Source organism: Camelus bactrianus, chromosome 12 (genome assembly GCF_048773025.1).
Source record: "Camelus bactrianus isolate YW-2024 breed Bactrian camel chromosome 12, ASM4877302v1, whole genome shotgun sequence".
Lineage (NCBI taxonomy): Eukaryota > Metazoa > Chordata > Mammalia > Artiodactyla > Camelidae > Camelus > Camelus bactrianus.
Genome location: NC_133550.1, coordinates 70490219 through 70510241, shown reverse-complemented (window position 1 = coordinate 70510241; position 20023 = coordinate 70490219). Strand labels below are relative to the sequence as shown.

Below are 20023 nucleotides of genomic sequence, written 5' to 3'. Positions count from 1 at the left end.
TTGTGTTACTGCTGTCTGACGGGCCTCTCTCTGGCTGTCATCTCACCTCCCTCTCCCTGCCCCTGCCTCATCTGGGCTCAGGACCCCTCCCCTGGGTTCCCCCACCCACCTCTGCGCTATCCTGACTGATGCCTGTCCCACATGGCACGGGGCATCCTGAGCCTCCTTCCTCCCCTGAAAGTAGGTTTTGTTTTTTTCCTCTCTCACCTGTGCAAGGTCGGCCTCTCCCCGGAGATCCAGCTCTGTCCCTCCTACATGACCTGGTTTCCATTGCCTTCCACTGGCTCCCTATCCTCAGCCTGTGTCCCTACTGCCACTCCCAACTGCTCCCAAGGCTGTGTCCGCCCTGGCCTCTTGAACAGGCCAGACCATGTTTCTCCCACCCCTGCAGAAAGGGGCACCAGGACACCTGGGTTGGTGGGCTCAAGGAACAGGCACCAATCATCAGAAGAAACCCTCCCTGCTCCCACCACATCTGGCGTCCATTGTACCACCGGGGCTTCAGGGCAAAATGGGGCAGCAGCAGAGGGGTGGGAGAGGATGCCAAAGGGGTGGTGGGTGCCCAGGTGGTAGTGACTGCTAGGAAGAGGGAGAGGGGGCAATGCTGGGGAAGTTGCCAAGGGAATGGTGCCTGTGGGACTGGGCCCAGTATAGCGCTCCCCCTGCAGGGCCCTCATGCAATGACCCTGGCCTGGGGACCTGCATCACAGGATGGAGTCTTGCTTGGCCCTGCCCCAAGGGTCTCCTGGAGCAGGGACTGGAGGCCTCCTGCCCAGCCCAGGGTGAACTGGAAACCTAGGAATGAGGGCAGGGTGGCTCCAGAAGCACCCAGGGAGACCCTCCCAAGGGGTAATGCTGGGTGTGGGGAGGTGGGCACCCGCCAGAGGCAAGGGCTGGTGCCAGAAGAGGCTGTGAGTGAGGGGCTGAAGGGCCATGATCCACTGGGCTGGGAGTGCAGGAGACGGGGCCAGTCACACTCCCAGCACTGCCCAAAGCACACTGGAGATGGCAGGCGGCCTCGAAGACCTAATGATGGCTGTGCCCTACCACAGCCCCAGGGCACAGCAGGGAGTGGCCAAGGGTGCCCATGGCCCAGGTATCTGCTCCTCCTCCCCTTCCTCTTGTGGAACAGGGAACTGTCCACATCGTACCCAGGCCAGGAACCCCAGCAGTGTCCATGGTCAAGATCCACGTTTCCACACCACCTCTGCACACCCATCACTGTCCGTCACTGCTCTCAGCTGCCTGACCACCTCCCCAGCCAGGCTCCAACCATGGTGTGGCCACGTCACAACAACTGGCAGCCTCCCAAAGGGCCTCTGGGCCACCCACCCTCTAACACACGGTACCTCACCAGGCACCATCACCCTTGAACGCCTTTGCAGCCTTTTTCCAGATGGCTCAGCAAGGCTCCACGGCCCCGGCACCTTTTCCATCAATGTCTGAATCTTGCTTCCTCGTGAGCCCTCAGCCAGTGAGGTTAGGAGCCCCTCGCCCCACCCACTGTGGTTGCCAAGGCCGCCAGCAGGACCCCCTTGCTGGCCTGTCCACCTGCTTCCCTTCCTTCCTGGATGGGTTCCCCTTAGTTTGCACTTTCTCCCAGGCCATGTCCCTATGTTGTGACAGATGTGCCCACAAATGCCCTCTGTGAGGCCCAGCCAGTCTCTCCTGAGCTCCAGACTTCTACTGGGGTCTCCAAACATGTTCTCCCTCCCTGAGTCCTTCCCACACTGGGGCCTGGGAGCCACCATCAGCTGCTCCATCTTTTCATCCCCCCAGCTGACAAGTCACCCCCTCCCAGCACTAATCCAGGCCCCCTCCTCATCCCCCAGCTTTCTCTAGATGTAGACCTTTCATGTCACTTCCTAATTGTTCTCCTCGACTTCTGGCACCGAGCTCAAAGCCAGGAACACAACAGGCACTGAAAAAATGTCATAAAACAAAAGTAATGTGACGTGTCTCTCTCAGACTTGACTGCCTGTCAGCTCATGGGTACCAAGAGGCAAGAAAAAGCCCACTCTGGCCCCAGCCCCTGCCTTGAACCTCCTGCCACTGTGCTCACATGGGGCAGGTCAAGGCCTGCGGCCTTTTGCGATTTGGGAGCCTGACTACGGAAACGGTCCCCAACCAGAGCACAAACTGACGTGGGCTTGTCTGTGTCCTGGTGCCTTCTCTTTGGTCTTGGTGTCCTATTCCAGCCCTCCAACTTCTCACTGCCCACACCAGCTCATGGCTCCGATCTTGATGCACTCCAAGTGCCTCCATGTCGTCCCTCCTCTGGGACCCCTTCCTGCTTCCCCAGCAGAGTTCAGAGCTCCTGAAGCTCTGACCACATCTCCTGTGAGCACACCTCACATGTCCCCAACCCTGAGTGACCTGTAAGGACAGAGCACACCTGGCCCCTGCGCCTCTCACTGGCCGGCACACAACAGGTGTCAGTCCGGTCTCAGAAGAACAAGCCTAGCTGGCCTGAAGCACCTGCAGTCATGCAGGGCTCCTTCCAGATCCGTCAGACATACCAGCAGCAAGAGGCTCACAGGAGGACCCCAGGACAGGGTTTCTCCACCATCAGAGGAAAGTGTGTCTTCTGTGAGACTCTCATTAGTGATCTACTAAAGAAGCCGTCTGAGACCACGGCACACTGGCCATCAAAGGTTTTGAGAAGTACTGCAGGGGAGGAACCTCTTTAACTTTGTGTTTCCAAAGCTATTTCACCACGAAATATCTTCTGTAAGATCAGATGTGAGGGTCAGATAGGTATAAAACCGAGAGCCACAGCAAAACTGAGTATTGCCGTGGGGCTCACAGAGCCGCGGTCCTCGGACCACATGTGGGACTCGGATCCAACCATGGAGTCTGGAAGACAAAGGGAGCTCAGAGACAGTGGTGGGGCTCTGTTGACCAGGCTAGACTCAAAGCTAAAGGGATAGAGTAGATGGATGGTCTGAGATCAATGTTCCAAAAAGCCAAAGGCCACGGGCCTTCCAGAGACACACGTTGGGGTGCTTCCACCCAGAAATCAAAGATGGCCCTGGGGCATTTCTACAAGTTACCAAGCTTCAAACCCATGGCATTAAGGGGTAAGTTCCCCCAGAAAGATCTCAGGCCACAGAGTGTCTTGTGGCTAAAGGGCCCCGGAGCCTAGACTGAGCCGTCAGTGGGGAAGGTGGGCAGAGAGGGCCCTTCGTTTCTTGTGGTGTCCATCGGATGAAGAGAGGGGTGGGCCTGGGAGGGAACACATGAGGGGCCAGGGGGCAAGGATCAGGGATGTGACCTACAGGGTGGCTGTGGCAATTGTCCTGGGGCTTCTGCTAGAACTGGTCTTGGAAAGGAAATAGCCCCACCTGGACATCAGAACTTCCCACACTTTGGCCATTTCTCTAAAAGACAGTTTCACAAGCAGTTTTATCCCTACGAGAGAAATGAATGCCAGACTCTAGCCACCAGTGGTGGCTCGGACGGGTAGCACAGACACTGCCGGCCACATGGGCGAACCACTGGGTGTGGCCATTGCATCTCCTGCTCAGCTGCCTGCCAGTGGTCAGAAGTAAAGGGTCCAGTGCAGGCAGGGGGCCCAGCTCCAGAGGTCTGAGGGCAAGAAGGTGAGCGTAAGAGGGAGGGAGGAAGGAGCTGTGACCAGGAGCAGAAGGGCACGCGGAGGGAAGTGGGAAAGGAAGGGCAGGGCAGGCGGGTGAGTTCACGTGGCCGGGCCCATCAGGCGGCACTGGCCGGGCTCAAGCACAAGTGACTCCAGAACACGTGCTGTTTGTTACACATCTGACTGGTAAGTACAGAGGTCGGTCGGCAGGATGAAAACGTGCGCTTCTGTGTGAGGAGAATTCCTGCACGTAAATCCAGTGTCTGTCACCAGAAGGGGTTTCACGACTCCGGGTTACAGTGGTCAGAGAGTGGGGCTTGGGGTTAGAGGCCACCACTTACTGGACACACGGCATCTCTTCAGAGCCTCAAGTTTATTGTCTGGATAATGGAGATTATATTATTGTCCATCTAACAGAATGGTTGCGAGGATGAAATCATATGACTTGACACCCTCTAGTGCACAGCACTCATCTTCTTGTAAGGACTCTGAGTGTTCACCTACCTGCCTGGCTCAGTGCCTGGTGCTTCCCAGGTGGTGCTGTGTGTCACCCTCACCATTTCACAGGGGAGGGAGTGAAGTTCACAGAGGTTAAGTGGCTTATCCACTGCTGGAGGTTGAAATCCAGCGCCATCTGACCCCAAGCCGATGCCAGGAAACAAAGCAAGTTGTGACACAGTGAGCACCATGTCACAAGGGTTGTCTCTTGCTTTAGGCTCTCTGGCACCTGCTCCCTCTGGTGACAGCATCTGATCTTCCTGTGGAAGACTCCCCTCACTCTCAGCACCTGTCTACTAGCGGAGCTGACCCCATGCCCCGGCTCCTAGGAGAGCACATGACTCAGGCCTGGCCAGTGGCAACCCTACATCTCCTTGACCCCAGTGGCTGTTGCAGGGGAAGCAGGGATCCACATGAAGCCAGCTGGAAATTTGCAGGGGCTCCTAAGTGAAAGAGGCTCACTCTCCGGTGGGCCCACAGAACAGATGGATGGAAAGGCTGGAGCTGCTGGACGTACCCCTCCCCCACAACACATCCAGGAAAGGAAACAAACACAGGTCCTGGCACAACCCAGAGCCACTGGACAAGACAGGCTTGCCGTGACAAAGGGGAAACGCTGAGGATGACCATGGGGGTGTGGTGAAAGGTCCAGCTGAGTGGCCCCCATCTCTTGCCCTGTGACTGCCCAGCTGCCCCATGGGAGCCAGCAGAGCCAAGGACAAGACCTGGGTTCCCCTGAGCTCCACAGTGAGGCTTGAAAACCAGCAAACCTCAACCAAGTGTCTGTCCCTCTGTGGTATTTTTTCTAAGCCACCTCCCTAGACCTCACATCACAAAAAACAGCACTTGCATTTAGCTTCATCCTTCACGCGTTTAGTGAATGTTTTATTGAGGGCCTGCACTGTGCCAGGCCCTGTGCTACCCACTTTAAATTGCTTTAATTTTCATCAGGACCAAGGGGCACAGAAGAATGGAAGGGCTGGCAGAGGGAGGAGAAGCGGAGAGCAAAGATGGGGGCTGGTCCAGGCCACGTCAGGGACCCTCACCATCAGGGGTCTATTCCTCAGAGGCCTAGGACCGGGCTGCTCATCCCAACGGGACTCCCTGGCCTCACCCCTAACACCCACTCTAAGGTCACCTTAAACATTGCCCTGCTGGGAAGAGGGCTTTCATATTCAGCTGTCAGTTGGAAGAGGCAAAAAGGGGGGAAAGGCCCAGAGCAAGCCTGGGAAGACAGGAGCTGGAGGGCGGCACTCCTGGGCCGCTGAGGAGAGGCACCATTAGCTTCCCAAGCCCCCACTTATCATTTGAGTCCTTAGGTGCAACAAAGTAGATCAGATAAGCCCTGTGAGTAAGACCTGAATCCCTCCCTGCTTTGTGAACTCTGCCTTCCAAGGTTGACAGGAAAGGCTCCCTAGGCTGGTCTTCAAGGTAGCCAGAAGGAGGAGCCAGGAAGTGGCTACCACATGCTACCCAAAAAGCTCGAAGTGGAGAAGGGCCTTCAAGGCACAGAAGGCAAGGTGGACAAGGACCGGCCTGGGGACGACCAGCTCTGCCTCAGACAGCACTTGTGGGCAGGAACCGCTCTCCCACCTGCGTCCACGGAGCCCACGGGCCCAAGGGGGTCCACTTTGGGGGTGAGGCCATGGGAATGGGTCTTTAAGGGGTGAGCCCTGAGGCTCTGGGAGCTTCTGCCTAGCCAGAGCAGCACCTCAGCCCCTGCTGTCCCCCGCCCCAAGCCAGTGTTTCCCCCATTTCCAGGCACAATGTGGCCTCTTCAAGTCCCCACCTTGGGTAGGAGGTAGGAGGGGAGGACAGAGGAATGGATGAGGTAGGGAGAAGAGAGAGCAGATGGAGGTGCAGAGAAATGGTCTGATTTCCCTCTGAGAATGGCTTCTTAATGCACTCTGAAAAGCATACACAGGAGTCCGTGTTTGAAGGACTCTGAGGTGGTGCTGAGAGACAGAAATGTTTCTGGGGCAGAAAATAGGAAATTGGTGCTGGGTCCTAAAAGGAGAAGGATCCAGTGTACTCTAAGTCTCAGAAGGAAGTGAGGCAGCTACAGGAAAGACGGCACCAGCCACATGTGACAGCCACATGGTCACAGGGAGGATGTATGGGGGGGTGCACAGAGCCACAGAGAAGTCAAATAGCTGGGACGTAGGTGGGCTGCAACTTCAGAGTGGACCACAGAACGACCCTTAATGGTAGAGGCAGCTATGGTCAGGAGTGAGGGTGAGAGTCTGCAGGGACCCCAGGGGCAGGACACCTCCCAGAGGGCTGTGGGGGTGCTCAGGCCCAGCCTGGGTCTCTGGTGGGTGCCCAGCTCTCACTCCCAGCACCAATAGGAATGAGAGAACAGCATCCCTGAAATTTCAGATCCCTGAAAGAGCCTTCTGTCTCAGACAAAGCAAGGCTGGATAAAGAACAGAGAGGCGGATGGGAGCACAGGGAGGATGCCACAAACAGGTGAGGGATGGGACAGAACGGGCCGTGGAGGGGGAACGGAGGGAGAGGTAGATGGACAGGAGGAAGAACGGGGGGGCAGGCATGGACATGGGACAGAACCCTCCCCACACTGCCATGCTCACCGAGCTGCCGCGATGGGCGACTTCTTGGCAGGGTCCAGCAGGCCGCCCAGGCCGCCAACTGGCTCCTCCCCCAGGGAGCGGGTATCTTTGTTCAGCTGTTGCAGGCGGGAGCTGAGCTCACTGATCACAGTTGGTTTGTCGTCTTCAGTCCCAGGGAGCCCCCGGCTCTCCACAGGGTCCCCCCACAGCTTGGACCTTCTCTGGAAGAGGTAGCGAGGGCGAGCAGGCCCGGCAGCAGAGGCCAACCCAGCAGAGGCGGCATGGTGCTGCTGGGCCATGAGCTCACTGTCGGAGGACTGCTTCAGCAGCGGGTCCCTGAAGGTCACCGGCCCCTTCCCCAGCGGGGACTTGAGCTTGGGCTTGGGAGGCACTGGTGGCTTCTCGAGTAGAAAAGTATGTCCGTCGGCGAAGGAGGTGTGGGTGTCGGTGAGTTCCCCGCTCTCCGAGCTCAGGGTAGACATGCTGGACACCGTGGAGATAGTGCTTGTGGTCTCCAGGTGGGGGTCGCTGGAGCTGCGAGTGTCAGCCTCCTCCACCCCTGAGTCTGCTGCAGACTCCGGGGCAGGGGGCGGCTCGCTGCTGGGCTTCCCTGAGGCCGGGCCTGGCATCGTGGTGGGCGAGGGACCTGGGCCGGGGAGTGGGGTGGCCAGCAGGACCCCGTTGGCAAACTCTTCAGGGGGCGGCACAAGTCCAATGCGGGCCAGCTCTTCTCTGGTCTCCTCATCACTGGAGGACAGCTGGGCCGGCGGAAGATTCACAGCAAATACCAGCTCTGGCTCCTCCTCTGAGCTGCCCTGGCCTGGCCCGGGATCGGATGGGGTACTGCCAGGGGGCTGGGCCCGGGGACTAGGCAGAGGCTCTGCCACCACTGCTGACTGCGTGGGGGCTGGGGCCAGCTCTGGGGTGCCTGGGCGCTCCTCTTCGGCCCCCAGCCCGCTGGGCTCCTGCCCATTGCTGGTGGCATGCACAACAATGAGGCCAGCTGGTCGCTGCAGGGACGTGTCCAGGACACTGAGGATCATGGACTTCTTGTCCTCTGGTGACTTCCGCTCCTCCCGGGGAGCTTTCTCTGGCTCCCTGCGAGCAGGCACAGGAACCCAGGCTGGGCTCCTCGGGGAGAAGGCTGGGGAGGCCAGAGGCCCTCGCTCAGAGTCACGGGCCTGCACATCCACAAACAAGGGCCCAGGGCGGTCAGCGTCAGGGCTGTGCACAGGTGTTGGGGACCGGGATGGTGCCTGGGAGGCCAGAGCCCGCTCGCGGGCAGCCAGGGCAAGGGCCAGGGGTGAGCTGGGATCCAAGGGTTTACCAGTGAGTGGGTGGATGAAGGTGGAGCCCGAAGGCCCAAGGCTTGGGCCGCTGACCAATGGCTTCAGAGCAGAGACAGGGGAGGGCAGCAGCAGGTCGCGGCCAGTGGTGGTGGTGGCGGCGCCGGGCCCCAGAAGGCGCTCGTCGATGGAGCGGGACGGCTGCAGGGAAGGCAGGTCAGCGCTAGGAGGGCTACCCTCAATGGCTCCCACGGACAGGAACACGGTGGAGCGCCGCCGCTCCTCCAGCCGGCGGTCCTTGCCCGGGCCTGGGCCGCCGAACCCGATCCCGGGGCTGTCCCCGGGGCTGTAGTCGAGGCCGCTGGGCCGAGGACCGCGGTGCGTCGGGGAGGGCTCGCGGGCGAAGCTGCCGCCGACAGGGCCAGGGCTGCCCACCGCCAGGGCCGCACGCTCCTGTGCATCCTCCACCTGCAGCTGCTTCACCAGCGGGCTTTTGCGGCGCTGAGGTTTGGATGGCGCGAAGAGGCTAGCGCTGAAGGCGCCCAGGTTGGCGTAGGGGCTGTCGGGGCCCGTCGGCCGCGGCCGGCGCTTGGGGCGCTCTGGCGGGGTGGCTGCTGGCGGGGGCCGGGGTACGTCGCCCGCCTCGGGCGCCGAGTCCTGCAGGATGATCATGGAGCGCGCGCGCTTCTGCCGCTCGGGGTAGGGCAGCGGACCCAGGGGCACGCCGGAATCGTACAGGCCCGTGGGTCCCGCACCCAGGCGCGCCTCCAGGCCGGGTTTGAAGCTGGAGCGCACGGTGTCGTAGGCGCGGCCCGGCGGAGGCGGCGGTGAGAAGGCGGGAGGCGGCCCGGAGTCGAAGTAGTAGGGAGTGGGCGGGGGCGGCGGCGCGGTCTGGGGCGGCGGCGGGATGCCACGGCCCTCGCGCACCGTATCCTGCATCGACGTACTCCTCGGGAAGCGCCCCTCCAGCAGGGATGCCAGCTTTTCATCCTCCCCTGCGGACAGAGGGACCCCGGTGAGCCTGGCCAGGTGGCTGGGGGCCAGGGCCTTTGAGGAGGTCCCTCTGGACTCCGGTGCCTGCCCTCCACAGAGGTCGGCCCTGTCCCGGCTCCACCCCGGAGCAGTCAAGGTCCCAGACACAAAGGCTTATTAGAAATTCGCAGTATTAGAAATCTGTGAGAGGACAGGGTCAGGGTGGACGTGGGCGCTGGGGTTGGAGAGCAAGAAGTGACACGCGGAGCTCAGAGCAGGGGATCTGAGAAAGGCTCCCAGTCTGGTCTCATCCCTGAAAGGCCAGCCCTGTGCTGGCATGGGAGGGGTCCTGTGAAGATTGGGGAGAGGTATCCTTTCCCATATCGGGGAGGGGAGAGCCCCACCAGTGGGGGCTCTGTAAAAAGACCCAAATTCTGACTACCTGAGTTGGGGCCAACATCTGTGCAAGCCCTGGGACATGGAGAGGGCCCAGCAGGGCAGGGGCTGTCCCCACTCCCCTACCCTAGTAGTGGAGACAGAACTGCTAGGGGTGGCTGGAGTAGGCCTTTCCACCCAAGACTGAGCAAGGGCTCAACTCAGAACCACCAGCAGTGGAAAAAGCAGGTGCCACTGGGAGGCCCTGGTGGTGAGCAGAGGTGGGAGGAAGGGAGACAGAAGTGAGGGAACTCTCCTAAGCAGAAGTGATACAGTGACTGCAGACAGAGGAGCAGCAGGACTGTGGCCAGTGGAGCCACGCCTCTGACAGAGATAGAGCTGATGCTCAGGAGAGGGGCTGCTTTGTGAAAAAGAGAAGCCTTGAGAGGCTCTATCTGAGAGACCCACGGGCACTGTACTGGGAGAAGCTGCCAGGAGGTCACTGCTGTAACCCTAGTGGCTGCAGTTCAGTAAGAGAGAGAAGGAAGATTAAAATGGAATTGCAGGCTGGGCACCTGATACTTGTTTCAGTTTTACTCCTTATTGGCTGTGTGATCCCAGGCCAGGCCCTGAGCCCCTCTGAGCCTCAGTTCTCTCATGGACAACAGACTTAAAGTGAACCCCACCTGCCTGCCTCACTCAGCTGTCATTAGGATCCGTGCAAGAGCAGGGCTGGAGTACTCAGGGCCCCCACCATCATGCCTCCTGGCTAGAACCTGGCAGGACCTCCCCAGTGTCCTTGTGCACAGTGCAGACACCTGTGCTGCAGGTGTGTTCAGTTAGGCTGCAGGTGTAAGAGGGCCCAATCCAAGGTGAGTAGATGAATGGCTGCTCCCTACTGACACACGGGTCTCTGGTAAAGTACCTTGGGAAACTATGCCTGGCCTCTTTCTGGGCTTGGTCACATTTTTAGGAACTCACGAGGATGCAGACTGTCTGTTCCCAACCACCTCCTCCTTCAGCCACCACAGTGCTTTCACCGGGCCTCCCACACTGTCCTGCATAACAGCTCTGGTATCCCTGGGCACAGCAAGGGGAGGGGGACTTTATGTGAAAGACTAGGCTTGAATTCCGGCTCTGCCAGTTACTGTCTGACATTCCTTAACCTCTTGGCACTTCAATTTCATCTCAGGAGAACTGCCCCCTCCTGCTGTGGGGTTGTGTGAACTAGAGTCATTTAAAGCACACAGCACAGGGCTAAGCACCTAGAAGCGCCCCAGGAAGGCAGCAGAGGTCATCATCATCATTTTTAGGTCTGCCTTCCACCCCCACCACTGGACACAGAATCTGTGCCAGGTTCAGCCTGGGTCTCTGCCCTGCTGCGTTTCTTGTGTGGCATGTAAACACGGCTCAACATCCACAAGCCTGTGCACGAGGTGGCACCGTGAGGGAAAAGCCAGTGCTCCTGAAGGGTGCAGGTGTGGCATGCCACAGCCTAACCTAGGGTGAATGCTTGCCTTGGGATGAAAATGAGAACTTGCTCTGACATGGAGCGGGTGGGGCCATCTGCCTAAATAATAGCCATGAGCATTTCTCCAGCACTTTCTGTGCACCAGCCTCAAGATGCAGAACCGAAATTTAACAACATTAGCCGTCGCTGGGCACTTAGCCTGCGAGAGCAGCCCCTGAGCGAGCCTCAGAGTGGCCTTGGAGGCAGGTATGAGATGGTCCCCACACTTACAGATCAGGACCTTGAGATTTCAAGGATTGAGACCAGGGCCACACAGGCAGGACCAGGGGTAGGAACCCCCGAGTCTGACACTTCAGCCAGTGTTCCTGTGGGCAACGGGTGACACACTAGGGCGAGGGTGATTAAAGGTGACCCCTATTAGCTCACTCATGCACTGAGCACAGGAGGGTCCAGGAGGGATGAGTGCAGGAGAGCTGGCAATCTTCACTGAGAGGCTCACAGCCTGCAGGACAGGCACTTAACTCTGAACCTGTGATGGTCAGTACTAGGACTGGGTCTTGCTGAGGGATAGGCCATCCAAGCAGAGTGAGGGCAGGTGGGGGACAGCAAGTCCTGGCAAACATAGGTCAGAGGGAGGTCGAGGCAAATGTCCCTAGATGAAGCAGGAGAGGGCTTGGGCTGGGCCCCAGGAACCCCAATGCAATGAGGAGCCCACGGGTGCCAGCTGTAGGGACATGAGGTGATTCTACTCTTCAGAAAGCCCCCCTTGGCTAGAGCTGGGCTAGACAGTGAAGCTGGGGCAGGAGACCAAGAGGAGACCCAAGGTGTGGTCGAGGCACAAGACACTGAGGCCTGGGGCCAGGCAGGGCTGCAAGGATAGTGAGGAGTTGGCTACAAGTTGTGTTGGGAAGCAGACCATCCCTAATTTGTCGGGGGAGGCAGAGAATAAAGGAGGAAGCCAAGGAGGAAACCACAGAAGACACCAAGGACTTAGGCCAGGGAGGTTAGGGAGGAGCACTTCTCGGCTCCAAAGTAGCTGCCATCTCATCTGCCCTCTTCTTCATTCTCCCACCTACAGAAATGACCTACAGCAGGCCCTGAAGGAACACTCTGCATATGATGGCCTGTCAGCAATTCACACCATTATCTTCCAGAAACCCCTGCTCATCCTGCATGTCTAAGCCCAAACACCCCCACCTCAGCCTTCCTTGGTGCCCAGGTATGGTTGGTGCTCCCTCGTCAGCTCCACCTGTAAATGTGCCTTCACACTCACCACATAACTGCTGAGCTGAGCTGTCTGCAGACATGTCACCTCTCCCCACCTGAGCCCCCAGACCTTGCCTGGGATCAGCCTAGACTGTACACAAATCAGTAGGGGTCCTGGGGTGAATGAGGGGTTGGGTTCTGGGCAGCTGATCAGCCAGATGGGTGAGCAGAAGACAAGTGAGGCAGCTGTGTGACCTTGGGCAAGTAATTTTACCTCTGCCTCAGTTTCCTCCTCTGTAACAAAGAGGTGCTAATAGTGTTAGCAGGGTTACTGTACATATTAAACAAACCAGTGTGTATAAAACAGAATGTCGTAGTAACTGCTGAATAGGCATTTACTATGATAGTTAGCAGATGATGGGACAAACAGGTGGACAAGTGGACAGGTCAGTGGGTAGACAGATGGAGAGAAACTGGACAGGTCTATAGGTGGATGGATGGACAGGTGGGCAGATAAGGGGGACTGGATGCCTAGAGGGATGGGCAGTGGGCAGGGCTTACGAGATGACCCAGTCTAGGGTCAAGAGAGGAGATGGCCAAGTGTGAGGTGTGACTGATAAGGCCCCAAGAAGACAGGTGCAGAAGGCAAAGAAGCTAAGGAGAAGGACCTTGAGAAGGACCCACGTCTTGGCTGGGATGGGAGGATACTGAACAGGTCCAGCCTGAGAACTGAGAGGAAAACCAAGAAGTGTTGTCCTAAAAGCACCAGGGAAGAAAGTTTCCTGGAGGAGGGAGCAGGAAATCAAATGTGTCCAATGGGAGCAGTGGTGACCCTGGTGGGAGCAATTTCAGTTTTAGGTTTGGACAAAGCTGGCCTGCCCCAAGATGAGAGGCAGGTGGGGAATGGTAGACAGTAAGTATAGGTGACCTTTGGAGAAAGCTGGCTGTGAAGGAGAGGAGAGATACAGAGCAATTCCTGGGGTGTCTCGGGGAAGGGAGGAGGCAGGTACAGGGGAGGGTTACTTTAGCATCAGACAGGTGACACGAACTCAGGCTGCAAGGGAGCAGCCAGGTAGGGTATAGAAGACCCAGGGACAGGGATGCTGGTGGCTGTGGGAGGTACAGGAAGGGGCGCCCACTGGACGGGGAGCGATGGCTGGGGGAGAAGCCTCAGCGTATCTTTCAGCAAAGCATCTCTGGGTTGGGGGAAGGACTGACCCCTGCATGTGTCCACAAACAAATGAGATTCATGGGCTGGGGCCAGGGAGAGGCAGGACTCAGAGAGAAACTGGAAACCTCAGTTGAAGGATGGGGAGAGAGGGGGTCCTCCACCCAACACCCACCCCAGCCCCAGCCCCAGTCTTCCAGCCCCATGCAGCCCCCAGCCCAGCCATACCTACAGACTTGGTCCGTGGAATCCCCTTCCGCAGGGAGCCTGGCAGCTTCTCTGGGCCTGGGAGGCCCTGGCGCTCAAACAATGACTGTGAGAGTTGGGAGGGGGGTAACCGGAGGTTCTAGAGCACTGGGGTCCCCGGTTATCCAACCAGCACCTCCCATCCTCCTCCTGAGTTTGAGAGCAGACACCCCATGCACTAATTCCAACAGTGCTGGCGCCTACGGTGCCTGACCCAGGAATCAGACTCAGGCCCTGCCTCCAGGGAGCAAGGCCATAGCCAGTGGGAGCCCAGGCAGAGACAGCACTGAGCAGGCTTGATGCAGACGGGGTCAGAGCAGGCAGTGGCCCTGGGTATGGCCAGGTGAGACTGAGGTGGGGGGGGGGTGGGCAGCACAGAAGGTGCCAAGTAAGGTGGGGCAGGGGGTGGGGGGTCAGAGACACAACATGCTGTGGCCTCAGCATGGTGGGAGTGCTTGTTCTGGGTGGTCCTGAGTGTGGACTAAGGCAGGAGGCACCAAAAGCCACAGCCTGGAGAACTCAGCATGTATTGAACTGCAGCCACTCTGGGGCTGGGATGGCCCCCAGTATCTCGAGAGAGGCTGTGGGGTCCTTCACTCCCACCCCTGGAAAGTGGGATCCAAACGCCAGACCCTCACCCCGCAAAATGCCCAAATGCCCAGTAGCTACGGAACATGGCACCCAGACCCCACACCCCACCCATCCCTCAGCGGCCCCAGCGGCCAGGCAGGCTTACGCTGATCTCCGCGGGGGTGATCCTCCGACTAGTGGGCCGTTGCTTGACAGTGGCAGCTCTTGAGTCAGCGTCCGCGATGTCTGGCCTCAGCGTTGGCTCCGTGGCCGCAGCCAGGATCTCGTCCAACTTCTCTGCACAGCCAAGGAGGTGCTGTCTCAGCCACAGGGACCTGGAGTCCGCTAAAGCCCTCTGTAGCCCCACTGCCCCATCCTCCCCCAGGCTAGTCCTCCTGGTGCTGCTGACAGAGGCCACACGGGGCCCTGACCACCTCAGGCCCCTAACTCCCCAAATGGAAGACAAGAGGCCCCATAACTTGCACCCCATCCGAGCCCCTCATGTAGCAGAACCCAGACCCTGGCCTCTCCATCCTCAGGGAGGCGTTAGGTGATGCCACAGACCCCATCCCAGGAGAAGCCTGAGTGACCATTAGGGAGAGGACCAGGGTTGGGGCAGCACTGTTTAGAGCCCAGAGTCTTCCTGAATTTCCCTGCTTCCCTCTGCCCTTCACTCTTCTCCTCAGCACAAGGCAGCACCCCAACCCTTCTGTACCCCACTGCACTGAAAGATAAGCTGTAGCCCCAAGGCAGACCCTGAAGTGCCCGGAAGATGTGCGTGTGTTAAGTCGAGAACCACTGTGGGAGGCGGGGTGCCTTCTGAACAGAGGACTCACCACCCCAGGCTAGGGACCTACCAAATAGGTCTCCTGGGAAGAACCTGCAACCCTGGGAAAGCAGCCCCACCCAGGGTGCGGGGAGGGGCGACGCTGGAGGTCCTTTCATCAGCCCCCAGGAGGGAGCTGGGAGGGGAGGGACAAGGCCATGAACCAGGGCCTGGAAGGGAGCATGGCACCAGGCGCCCTCGGGCAGCATTCTTTTCATATCCGTTATAAAAGAAAAGCTTTGTTTGCTTGTTTCTATTAAAGCTATTCCATGTTTTTAAAAGTGGTGTTTTTGATTAACAACAGGACTTGGAGATTTTGTTCAACAAACACGCGTGTCTGAGAGCTATCAGCTGTGGCTGGATGCCTAGAGTGGGTGCACTTAGGGCCGGCACTGAGGGGCTGTGCCAGCCCTAGAGGACCACGCATCTGGTGACGGGGGTCCTTTACCCCACGAGTGCCCCGCGTTGGAGAACGGCAGTCGGCCTCCTACTAGCACCTGCTGGCTCTACCTGTGCAACTGCTCGGCAGTTGCTGTGGGGAAGGAGACAAGCTCCCCGAGACAGACATCCGGCCCCAACCAGCCCAGACCCATCCTGTACACCGACTGTCCTGACCAAAGCTTTCAGTGACTTGGCTTCCTTACCTGATAAAACAGGCATTAAAAAGGCACCAGCTTCAGTGCCTGTTGTGAGCATCAGCACATGTGTCAGAAGTGCCACCACTGTACCTGGCTCAGGGCAAGCACGGAGGACACACTTGCTACAATTCTTCATGTCTCGGTGCCTCATCCCCCCAGTCAGCCCACAGGCTCTCAGAAGAAGAGCAAATACCATAGCCTGCATTCCCTGAACATCCAGTGTGGGCCCAAGTACACAGGAGCTCAACAGATGCCATAACGAACCAGCAAAACACACTCCATCCACAGACTAGCTTGCTGGGCCTGTGCACAGCTCCCAGAAGCACCAGGCGTGGACTCGGGACAGCTGTTAGAGGGGCCTTCCTGTTTGCTTTTGTAACAAAGTGAGTAATTTCCCTTTGGAAGCTGAAATCACCATCCCTGCCATTTGTTAAGTCCTTGGTGATTTCCAGAGTTAGAGGAGACGGACGTTCGCCCTCTCATCGCACAACAACCACGTGCGGAAGACACTGTTACCGACTTCATTTTACCCAAGAAGAACCTGAAGTTCTGACAGATAAAATGCCCCAGATCACAGATCTGATAAGTAACAGATCAGACTTAACTACCAAATTATCTAGAAACCACAGACATAAAGACATGAGTGGAGAGAAGATATTTCCGTGGGACACACAGGGCACATGCTCACCTGAGCTATGGCCTTAGAGGCTGCATCTGTGGGTCCAGGAGAACTGAACCCCAAGACCCAAAGCAGTGTGCACATGAAGTCAGCGCAGCAAATATTACTGCCCATGGGGGATGGTGCTGAGGCCAAACAAGAATTATTTTCAGAAGGGAAAGAATCAAGAACTCTGCAAACCATCAGCTGGTGAAGTTGACATCAATCCCCAACAAAATTAGAAAATATATTCTTAAGTAAATTACTTTAAATACTTAAAAAAAAAAAAAAAAAGAAATGAAGCTCATTAGGAACCAGGCCTGGGGCACCGGGCACTGCGCACGCCCATCACCCCACACGCCCTGGCTGTTGGAGTCCATGTGCGGCAGGGACACAGATGCTGCAGGACCCCAGCAGGGATGAGGGGCCCGTGGGGGCGCCGAACTGCCAGCAGCCCCCCACAACTGGAAGAAGCGCACAGGCCACAGCACAGCACCCTAGGAGCCCCGCTAGTGAGCTGAGGACAGAAGCAAAACAGTCCAGAAATAGCTTGTGTGTCCACTCAAGGGTGTGAAGAAAAGTGTCCCTAGAGGGGCCCCAGTCACCCGTCTTACACCTGAAAAGGCTCTGGGGGAAGCTCTTCCGCTGGGACCGGGGCGAGGGCGAAAGGAGGGTCCAGAGGGCAGGGCCACAGGTCACATAGGAGGGCCTGGGCTGAGACGGGCGGGCAAGCATGTCCTCAGCACAGAGAAGGCCCAGAGGATCCTGGAGTGAGGGGCGGGTGGGCACTAGGCCCATGGACAAACGAGTGAATGAACACACGCCAGGGACTACAAAGCCACCTCAGGCTTCTGTCTGGTGGCACAGCAGAAAGAGGCTCCTGTCTACCTGACAGGTGGGGCAGGCTGGCCGAGGCAAGGCCCTAGACGTCACTAGACGCTGTCCACTTGCAGCCAGGCTGGACACACAGGACACACAGGAAGGAGCCTCAAAGGATACAGGAGGGGAAGCCTGAAGGCAGGAGCAGAGCATGGTGAAGTCAACAACCGGGGTGACACTGGGCCCAGACCCCTGCTCTGAAAGGACCGTCAGCACTGGGCTTGACCCCGCAACAGATCAGCACAGAAATGGAGCCCCCACGCCAGGAACAGGACAGGCAGGAAGAAGGAACACGGTCTGGGGCTGAGCACCCAACACAACTGCCCATACCGGCCCAGCCACCTTGTTCCCCAGGCGAGCTCCACAGCGGGGCCCTGTGAACCCTCCCTCCTCCACTCCGGCCATGGCACGCTGCAGCCTCCACTGGGAGGCTCCTCCAGCACTGTGTCAGCTGCTCCATGGCTCTCACGCCCCAGCCTCCAGCTTAGCTGAGCCCCCAAGGCCTGTGGCCACGCTCACCATCCCAGCCCCATAGAGCCTTTCCGGGTCCGTCTACTGTGACCCCACCAGATCCCCAGGGAGGAGGCCAACAGGGGGCACAGCCCAGGCTTCCAGACCCCCTGACTTGAGCTAGACCCTCCTCACACAGCAGCACGGCCTCGCCCAGGGACCAGGCAAAGCAGGGCCTGAGGCATAGCAGATGACTCACCCCCTTTCCTTCTCCGAATTGAGGCTTGGAATCAAGAAACAGAGTAAATGGGGTAAGTGAGGCTTTGTCCCTTGGCACCAGGCCCCCGCTCCCCACTCCCACCCCTCCTTTCCCATCCTCAGCCTCCCAACAACCAGGATCTCCCAGACCCCCACCACCCCTGGCCGACACCCCATCAGACCGTGAGTGGCAAATGTGCCCAAAGGCCGAGTCAGTAAACACAAGTCAAGGTGGGAACAACCACAAGTACAAACAGTGCTTGTGTGCATGCACACACCCACACACCCAGGCATGCTTGTATACAGCCACACGCACACCTGCACGCAGACGTGCACACACGTGGACACACAGCTAAATCATACTTGGTTCAATGAAATGTTTGTTCAGAAAAAAGGCAAAATCCCATAAAAACCAAGTTCAGAGGCCACCGATGGTTGTGGTGGTCACCGGTGAGCATTCCTGCGGTGTGTTTCCAAAAAAGGGGGCAGGTCAATGTGTTTGCCAGGCCAAGGCTGGTTAGGGACCACACACTGGCGTGACACCTGCCCTGACATTCTCATCACAAAAGAAAAAGGGACCCAGAAGTTCCAGATTTCTTATGGGAAAGAGGATGAACAGGAGGGTCTCAGGCCCACCAAGGTGCTCTCTGGCCTGACCCCTGCTGTCCGAGTACGTCCTTGGTTCAAACCGTCACAGGAGCACCTGGTGGCCGTGACAGGCCCCTGGGGCCTCAGGGCACCGGCGCTATCCCCCCTTCCTCCTCCTCTTCCCTGCTGTCTCAGGAGGAGGGCCCCCACCCAGCCCCTTCCTCTCAATCTCATTTCTGCCAGCCCCCTCAACCCTTCATTTTCTGGGACACCATCCCCCCACCAGGATACATTTTTCTTCCTCTTCCTCCGAGCAGCCAGCAGCCAACCTGGCGTTGACCCCCACCCCTGGCCCCTACACCCTGCTTTTTCTGTTGCCTCACATTTTCCTTTTTTTCCAGGTGTTCAGGTCATCTTTTCAATAGACTACAGGATCCTAAGGGGGTTCTATCAGCCCTCAACAATGTGGCACAAACCTGGCAAGTTTATGCTGGCAATGAACCGTCTTTTTTTTAAAGCAGAAACATGGGGTCTCCCGTGTTGCTTAGATACCTGGGAAACCCTGATGCTGGCCTGGCTCCCTCCAACCAAGTGTCTCTAGAGAAGCTGGGCCAGTGGGGCAGGCTTCCTGTGCTCCTGGCTGCCCAGGCCCTTCTCTGAACAGAGCAACAGAAAGAGCCTGGGTCCAGTTCAACAAAAGCTGTGACCCTTGCTCAGCAGTGTGGACAGAGGCTCGTACTAAGCTGTCCCCTCATCCTCCCCCAGACTCTGCTGGGGGAAAAGCTGGTGAACAGGATGCTGGCCTGAGGCTACAAGAGTGAGCCCCTCTGGAAGACAAGGGTCTGCAGAGCAACCCTGTCACACGGCAGCAGAGGGAATGCCCAGAGCAGAGAGGAAGGAGGCTCTTCTTCCATTCGCTGGTCTCTTCAGACAGAAGCATCCCAGAGAGCAGAGGGCAATTCTCCTGTTTCCACAGGGCAGAGTCCCTGGATCCCTGGTTTACAGGTATCAGGCTGCCCAAGCACCTCTTTGTGTAGAACAGGGAGGGTCCCTTCAGAACAAACAGCTGAACATGGCAATGTGACAGCCTCCGAAAGGGCTTCCTGGAAACTACCCACCAGAGCCTGATGTGTTGTCTAGCCAGACCCAGCTGCCTACTGGGATTGGTTTACTGACCAGTCAGGATCCTCAGTCAGTGTGATGGATCAGCTCCCCGACTAACCTTGGACCCTGTGACCCCGGGGCCAGAAGTCTGCCAGCTTCTCTGCCTCACTCTTGAATGAGCAGGCTCACTGGGTATAAAATTCCAGGTGGAAAGGCATTTGGACTCAAGACTTTAAAGCTACTCTTCCATTGCCTTCTAGCATCTGCTACTGCTGATGAGAAGTCTGCTGTCAGCCTGACCTTTGTTCCTTTCTGAATCATCTGTCTCCAGCAGTCAAGATTTTCCTTTTTGACTATGGTGGTGTGAAATACTACGATGACAGGTCTAGAGGTGGATTTGTTTTTATTTCCTTGATTCAGACTTAGACTCCTGCAAACTGGAGTCTCATGCCCTTGTTCAATTTTAGAAAATTCTTAGCCATTTACTCTTCAAATATAGCCTCTTTCCCAATCTTTATTCGTTCCCTCTGGGACTCTATTTAGGTTGATTTTCTCACTTGTTCTCCATATCTCTTACCTGCTCTTTGATACTTCGCTTCTCCTTATCTTTCTGAGCTGCATTTGGGGTAATTTCCTCAGATCTGTCTTTTAGTAACAGCTTC

At 57.7% G+C, this 20023-nt stretch overlaps 1 protein-coding gene across 5 annotated transcripts in view; it reads right to left on the bottom strand.

The window, feature by feature from the left end:
- Positions 1-20023, bottom strand: part of SHANK3 (SH3 and multiple ankyrin repeat domains 3) — a 50951-nt gene that overhangs the window by 3994 nt on the left and 26934 nt on the right. For all 5 annotated transcript variants that reach the window (XR_012511035.1, XM_074375876.1, XM_074375877.1 and 2 more), the window contains 3 exons: positions 14127-14257; positions 13373-13457; positions 6688-8947 (listed from right to left, as the gene is read on the bottom strand). Coding sequence is in view for 4 of the 5 variants with exons in the window: in XM_074375876.1 (XP_074231977.1) it covers positions 6688-8947; positions 13373-13457; positions 14127-14257 (2476 nt within the window). In the remaining variant the exon portion in view is untranslated. The remainder of the gene's footprint in view (positions 1-6687; positions 8948-13372; positions 13458-14126; positions 14258-20023) is intronic.